Genomic DNA, 8,312 nt, shown 5'->3' with positions numbered 1-8,312 from the left:
CCTTCCATACCCCTGGCTAGGTGATCACCTGTGGAGAGAACATAGGTGCCCCCCCCCCAGATCCAGAAGGCACCAGTCGCCAAGCCGGGGGTGGGGAGGGGGTCCCCCAGATGCTCCCTGGTGGACCCAGAGGTGGACCAGAAGTGCTTCTGGTCCACTTACAGGTCGGTTGCCGAGTGCACTGGGGACGCCCGCTCCGCGCTCCTGTGGGATGCTCCATCCACCCCAGCATCTCAACATTCACAGGCCACCTGGTACCTTGAGGTATGTAGAAAAAACATTTAAAGCTGTGTCTATGTCCAAGTCATCAAATCTTTCCAAATCTATTTGGAGGGTTCCAACTCCATTCAAAGAGATTAAAGGGTCTCCCAATTCAATTCAGATTTAGAGATTCCACCACCAAATTGGGTCGAATCTCCCCCAAATCGAATCAGCGACCAAAACTTCACACAGCCCTACTGTCCACCGCACCCCACTTTTCTGCTCCTGCACTAGATCCAATATCCAGTCAATGTAAACAGTTATTTTCCTCCAAAAATATGATCTAGATTGCCTGAGCATTAAAAAGTGAGCCATATGTAAAAAGCCAGTAGAAAATTATAGACTCAAGTATGTGCCTGAAATCGTAGTCCTTAGGCATCTGACCAAGGGCTACACATTAGGTGCCTTTATCATCTCAAGTTCCAGAATGCTAAGGTTAGACATACCTACTTGAATCATGGCACCTGGCAGTAGCATTAAGTTTAGTGAAAAGTGCAGCACTATGTGCTCACTCTTGAGCACAGCCAGTAGTGATCCAGCAATTAATTTTTTTCTCAAGATCCTAGTGGTTAGAGCACTTCCCTAGGCAGTGGGAAACCTGAATTCCAGGCCCTCCTTATCCTGAAGGTCCTCATAGCCATATTTCTCACTTCACTAATCATGGGACTGTAAGCTAGGCTGGAGAGACCCTTTGAAATTTGGCTGCTGTGCAACCAAAAGTACGAAAAGTATGGAGCCAGAAAGTAAGGAAGCATGAACAAGACAAAGAGCACTCTCCCCTGTGCAGAGGTAAAATCCAGTTTACACTGTGGCATGGTGCTTTGGGCACTCTTCTGGGATATGGGAGATGGGCTTTGAGTCTCCTGAGGCTTAGGAGGGCCCAAAACCCAGGTCTCTCATTTGCTAGTTAAATACTCTAGCCACTAGGCTATTATCTAAAGGATGGTGGGCACTACCAACAGAATGTTTAAGAATTATCTTGGGGTGCTGCACTATGTACTGTCAGCATCAATTAGGCATTAGTTACTGTAACAGGAACTCAGGCAGGAGTGACATCTGAATGCCCCTGCCAGGTGGAGAAGATTTCACACCTGAGGGAAAGATTGGAAAATTATCCTGCGAAACCCAGAGATAAAACTGGCAGCAGGACATTTACTGATTGCTTTTGGGAATGAGAGGACAAACACAGGGGTAATTGAGACCCCAGGAAAATGGAGAGAGCAAAAAAGTGTTCTTACCTGTGATCCTGGAGAAAGCTGTGAGCCCAGGACTCCAGAGAACAGGTCAGACGCAGAACGGATGACGATCCAGGAAATTGGACTATATCCGGTGAGTACGGAAAAGCACTCCAGGAGCGGCTCTGCCCTGAGCTGAAAGAGAGATGGTACCTCTGGGACAGCGCATGGGGAGGCAGGAACCCAGATTAATCCCTTGTCAGGGCGATGTCTGCTGAGAAGACAGCAGAACAAACAGTGCGGGAGCGGCAAGGGGCTGCTCTCAGTACAAGCCACGGGCAAAAAGCAAAAGACACAGAGGACCACGCTCCGCTAATGAAGTAATTAGCGGTGGAAGCTACTCAATTACGAAGTATCTGTAAAGTAACAAAACAGAGTTTTACTTTGTCTGTAGCTCAGGACATCCTCTCCAATGAAGTAATTGGCAAGGTTCTTTGTTAGTATATCTGTTATGTTGGAAAATAAACCCACACCTTGAGCATTTAACACCTGAGTGGTATTTAACAATCAAAACATCAAAGCTCATTAACCTCCTCCTTCTTTCTTATTCAATCCAAGTCATGGCAGGTGAGTACAAAGGAGAAAAAAGGCTAAGATTACCTTACACGATCACAGTTACACTTGGTGAATGCTTTGTAGTTTAAGAATGTGAACTGATTTTTGGTGCCTCCCAACACTGATCTGGATGGCACTGGAACTTAGGCAGGAGTTAGGTACCTCCAGTTGTTCCATCTGGATTGCTTCTAAGCATGCACACAAGCCAAAACACCTAGGCTAAGTACAGACAGTCAAAACGCCCGAGGCTGAATTTAGGTACCTAAATTCCTCTTAAGTTTCACCTAATATGTCAGCACAAACTATTTGGATCTGAATCTAAGTGACTGGAGTTGGTTCACGAAGTTGATCCTGTACAGTGTTTGTCACTGAGTACCCTACCACTGCCATCACCATTCAGCGCCTACTGATATGCTGCAGCCTGAAGCTACATTACATTCCCCAAATCAGTGGTACTTTCTTTCCCTGGTTTACCATGAATAAAATTAAGACTTCACTGTGTGCTATACAAACACTGCCCTGTCCGAACAACCATCAAGGTCAGAACAGCTCTCTACAATATTCTATCTTGGCAAATGTTTTTCCATTAAGCTATCTAAGATACTAAATAATAACACATAGCAACCAGAAAGGAATTTCCACTATGTGGAGGTTTGATTTTTTTTCTACCCCTGTATGCCCCATTTTGAAAAATTAATTTAAAATATGTCATTTTTTTCAGCTTAAACAAGTGCTTGGGATATTATATCATGTGATAAACTTATCTATTTTCTGCCTGATCTACTAATGTCCAAGGTTGCCGGCATGGGCAACTGTTAAGAAAATTTAACCCTTCTGCATAAAGTTGAACTACACCTACCACACTAGCATACATATTTATATAGTCAAAAGTTATCAACTGGTGCTCAGTAAAAAAAAGTTCCAAAATAATCAGACCTTTTCATAGTGCTTTTGGCAGATACTAAGTCCAAATTACATACCTTTTTCCTCCTCCCATCAATGTGGCAGTTAAAAATCTAGTTTTTGACTCCCAGACTCAAAGGAATTTTGGGCTACCTAGCTGTCACAAGCAAAATTGTTAAACTTCAAGAACTTGATCCTATGCTGTGTTGAATATTCCCACTGACTTCAGGCCATAAAAAGCAAAACTGCAGATCTGAGGTATACAATGTCACAAAGACTATGGCCCCAAAACACTGCAGTCATCCTAGCTCAGAACTCTACTGCAGACAGGGGCCATGTGTAGGGGGTGCACGTGGCACATCCCCTACAAAAAGCTGTCGCTGCCAGTCTGTGGTGCTCACCACCCCGCCGCCAGTCTGTGGGCGGTCCATAATCCCTGATGGCCGCTGCCACCACTGCTGGCAGTGGATGCGGGTGGTCACTGCCCCTTGGTCACCACCCCCACCTCCCCCCGCAACAGACCGTGCCAGCGGTGTCTGCGGGAGCTCCCCGGCTTACCACCGCCACACTCCCACCACCACCGTGCCCCCCCAGCCGCCAGGGGCACGAGTCATTCATGACTGCAGACATTAGCAACAGAAAATAAAAAGGAACCATGCACACTGAGAATTCTTCCTTACATGCATATAAATATACAAAATATAGAACAAGAGGTAAGGAGCTCTAGGATTTTGAAAACTGCAAAGAAACCCTGCCACTCTAACAGTAACAGATGAACAACCCCCAAAAGGTTCATCAAGAACAGGGGCCATCTTTTTCCCAGTGAATTTTTACTTCTTTCTCAGTTGTAGTGTATGTTTCTTTCCCATTGATACTGCACAATGGAACTACTTATAGATACATGAGTATACTATACACGAGTATACATGAGAACTACTATATACATGAGTTCTCATCCCCATGACCAACTCAACTGTGTTATGCATTTATATTATTTGATAAACTGTTATAACCATGCCACCCGTATCTATAGCCCTCCTGAGCCTGAATGGTCTCAAATGTTATTTCTGTTTGGAGGTATTTGGTAGCTGTGTTCCAACGCAGCTACCAAATACATCCCTGAAACATGGAAGATGCTGAATATTAGCCATCTGATACCACCAGGGAAGGAATCCTACCTTATCTCCACATCAAAGAACAACTCACAAAGACATTCTCATGGACCCAGAGAAACAGACTTCCACCTTCAGCTTCCTCTGTGCAAAAATGAATTTTCTACCTATGGGGACTTGTTACCATCTTTAATTTTCCCAGAGCCTGAGGAAGGGCCGGTGTGTCAGAAAGCTTGCAGGATTTTTTTTTTTGTGTGTGGGTGATTTCTTAGTTGGTCTAATAAAAGGTATCTCTGAACCAACGGTTCTAGAGTTTTAAATTCCATTTATTTCTGTTTTGAGGTGTTCTAGTCTAGTTATTAGTTTTATACCAGCTATTAGGGCTGTGCGAAGCTTCAGTCCCCAATTCGATCTGGTGGAGATTTGGCCCAATTCGGTGCCAAATCTCCAAATCTGAATCAAATCAGGAGACCCTTTAATATCTCTAAATCAAATCAGAACCCTCTGAATCGATTTGGACAGATTTGGAAAGATTTGGCAATTCAGATATAGACACAGTTTTAAATGTTTTTTCTACATACCTCAAGGTACCAGGTGGCTTGTGAATGTTGCAATCGTGGGGTGAATGGACTGTCCCACAGGAGTGCAGGGGGCTCCCCAGCATGCTTGGCAGCAGACCTGGAAATGGCCCAGAAGCACTTCCAGTCCACTTCTGGGTCCACCAGGGAGCACACAGCCCCCCTCCCCCCCCACCGGTGCCTCCTGGGTTTGGGCAGTCAGGGTTCCCCCACAACCGATCACCAAGCTGGGAGGGGAATGGTGTGGCGGGGAGGGGGCCCTGCTCACTCGGCAGCAGACGCAGAAGTGGACTGGAAGTATTTCCAGTCCACTTCTGCATTTGCCACCAAGCACGTGCCCCCCCCCGCACCCGTGCTCCTGTGGAACCTTCCTCCCACCCCAGGTGTCTGGTACCTTAAGGTATGTAGAAAAAACATTTAAAGCTGTGTCTATGGATGAATCGCTGATTCTGTAAATCAGCATTGAATCTTCAAATTCAGATTTGGCTGAATCAAATCAGGATAGTGATCCAAATCAACCAATTGAATCACTGTCCCTGATTTGGGCCAAATCCAAATCAAATACGGTCCATTTTGCACACCCCTACTAGCTATTTGTCAGAATTGGGCAAAAAACATTATTTGCTCTAATTTTTATAATGCTTATAGTCTCTGTTCATACATTTTATTTTCTGCCATGTCTCAAGAACACAGCATGCTTTAGTACAGGGAAACTGGTGAGGACTGTGGGAAGGTATTGAAAGACAAGTGGTATTTGAGTGGCACTAGCCTGTGCCACACTTCAGAGTAGTTGTGGTAGTTGCACTTGAGTTGTAGCTAATATTTCCTGACAGTCCCATGTCAGCCTGGGACCAGAAGATGGTTCACAGCCTACATTCCAATCTCTCCTCAAAAAACTCAGCTTGACCAGACCAAGAAGACTGGCTTAAAGAGTTTGTATATTGCAGCTTGAGTAAATGTTTAAGTATTGTGTAGAGTAAAAAAAAGGAAGAAAGAATGTTGATATTTGTTATGACATTCAAAAGATCTCCTTCTGGAATACCTGAACATATTGACTACTTGCATTAATAGTACTCTTTTTGAGCCCCTATTGCTCCCAAATCAAACTTCAGAATTATAAAGAATACTGGAAAAACAAAAAGGGTGCAGAATCCTGGGGATTCAGTCTTTTACTTCTAAAATATTTTATTCCTTTAATACTTAGTATGCCAGAATACTGTTTCCCTGCTTTTTGGAAAATCTGGGGTTAAGTGTCAGTGCAAATTTTACATGAAAAGATATTGAAACAGATAGCAAGCAGTCTCAGGAGATTTAAAAGGTAAAGATGGCAAGTTAAACTTTCAGTGGTTATTTGTAATTCCTCTTATAAATTTTGGGCACAGACTCAAACTTTAACATTTTACACAGAAAGAATCTTTTGGAAAGATCTTTTACAAATCAGCACAACTGGAAATAATTTGATAGAAGACTTACAGTGTATGCTCTCTCAGCCATTTCACTAGAAACTCATTCTGGCTTTCTCTGAGGTAGAGATAAACCAAGCTAAGAGACAGTTATTAAATCTTCTTTATACATTCTGTATAAAATATATTAAACTACAAAAATACTGTATTCAAATAAGGTTAAGGGTCTGACTTAAATCCACAAAGACATGGAAATTCAGAAATACAGTTCCTCCTTACCTTTAATTCACTACAGTGTGCCTAGGCATTGCAGCACAAAAATGATTTGAGCTTGGATTCCTATGGCATCTGCTTTATAGCACATCTTATTTTAAAGATGCTTGCTTTTCATTTTGCATTCTTTTGTTGGTTTGAGTTAACCTATTATGGCAAAGGAACTACTTTGTAATTTTATTTTTTATGCTAGTATTAGGAGGAAAAAGTTTAAATAGCTCTAAAGTCAATTATTATTGGCCTAAATTACTTGCTGTTCCTTTGAAAATATCTTTAGCAAGCATTAATGCTTATGAAGAAGCAGACGGACATAGTAGATGGACGACACAATAAACTGTCTTTGTAAGTGCGGGCAATGCTTCTGTTTTTCCCATTGCAGTTCTACTTATGTATAAGTAAACACTTGTTACTTTTTTCTCTGTGGATGTAAAAGTACCTCAGTTCATAAACACTGGCACTGAAGCAGAATTTTTACTGCACAAAAACTCAAAAGACTCTCCCCCTGTCTGCATATGCAACTGTGACCAGCTGATTCAAATTAAGGACGTGGTGGCAAAATATTCTCTGTGAGGAGCTCTCACATTTGAAAACAACCCCTGAATCCATACAGGCCCATGACCTGTCAGGCCCAATAAAAAGTGTATCATTTCAAGGTAGCTTCTGGCCAAGGGGATGCATCTTTAGCAGTGGTGGTCAGGATGGCAGGGAATTTCTTTTTTTTTAAATCTGAATTGTATGATTTATTTAGTTATTGTTGATCCTTATAAGGTGCTCTTCATTCATTCTATGTACATTTATTCTTTTTATTTTCATTGCTGGGGCACCCATACCATGAGACAGCTGTCTCTATATCTAAGTATTCAACCTTCACAGGTTAATCTAAACTGCATAGATTGAACTGATAAGCAAGTAAACAGACATTCTCTTTTTAATTCTGGAAACGCAGCCACATGCCTGCAGTGGCTCAGGCTAGAAGCTAGGGACGCTAGAGCATGCCTCCCTGCTTGGCTGGAGCAAAAAGCTTCAGCCAAGTCTAGCCTGTCTATCCTGTGAGGAGACGGATTTGCAGGGGAGGTGTAAATCATCCTAGGATTCTGGGGGATAATGAGTTCACTTGAATCTGGAGGGGATCTGGGACAAAAGTTCAATAAACCAATTTAAACTAAATCAGTTCAGTCTGATACTACATCCATCCAGGTTTATCTTAAACCAGTTTCAGCCATTTTGAAAGCAATTTATATGCACTGAAATTCTGTTGTGTTACAGTTTTGAACTGGTTTCTGTTTACTTATACTGGTTAATGTGTAACTTTTGTCCCTATTTGTCCCCTAGTACTGGTCTCTCTGAATACTACTAAAAAGTGAAACAAAGGACATTCCAAAATGGAAGTAGTGTTGATTTTATTTTGACACACAACAGAAGTAGAACAAGTAGCATATCAAAAAATATTACAATTTGCTCTAGGGCTACAATATCTTAAAAAGGGAAATAATTAAAATAAAAAGACTTTAACAAGCAAATTATATGACTTCAGAAAAAAAATTAGAATGCACTGTTGTACCAAGAGAATGCAAAATAAAGTACAGTAATTCAAGAACTGATACAAATGAAGACTTTATTTAAAATAGGCTGAATACATTTGTTCTAGATAAAAGAAGCAGGCTAGTTGTACAACTAATCTGAAAAGAATATTTCTGCCTAAAAGTTCACACTAGAAAGATGTTCAAGAACAGACTTAATGAGATGTTGATCTCCTTATTACTGTCAAGGTCAGTGATACATACTGAAGCCTGGCTTGGCACAAGGGCTATGGTAATTACAGGGACAGAGGTTTGTTAGGCCTCTACTGTGCCAGGGGTCTATGATTCGCTTGTGTCATAACCCAATGATTTTTAGTGCCTCAGCACATTGGAATTTTCCCGCCACATGGAGCTTTCTTTGCACGGTGGATTTCTCAGCTGCAGAGAGAAAACACAGGTGCAAAAGAGTTCC

At 42.1% G+C, this 8,312-nt stretch overlaps 1 protein-coding gene across 1 annotated transcript in view; it reads left to right on the top strand.

Moving 5' to 3' along the window:
• Positions 1-1,539: 1,539 nt before the first annotated feature.
• TOX (thymocyte selection associated high mobility group box) overlaps positions 1,540-8,312 on the top strand; it is a 338,731-nt gene continuing 331,958 nt past the window's right edge. Inside the window, exon 1 of the mRNA XM_025213485.1 lies at positions 1,540-1,590. Within this exon, the coding sequence (XP_025069270.1) occupies positions 1,561-1,590 (30 nt within the window). The 5' untranslated portion in view covers positions 1,540-1,560. The remainder of the gene's footprint in view (positions 1,591-8,312) is intronic.

This window comes from Alligator sinensis, unplaced genomic scaffold (genome assembly GCF_000455745.1).
Source record: "Alligator sinensis unplaced genomic scaffold, ASM45574v1 scaffold700_1, whole genome shotgun sequence".
Classification (NCBI taxonomy): domain Eukaryota; kingdom Metazoa; phylum Chordata; order Crocodylia; family Alligatoridae; genus Alligator; species Alligator sinensis.
Note: the sequence above shows the minus strand (reverse complement) of the source record. Positions and strands in the feature narration are given on the sequence as shown.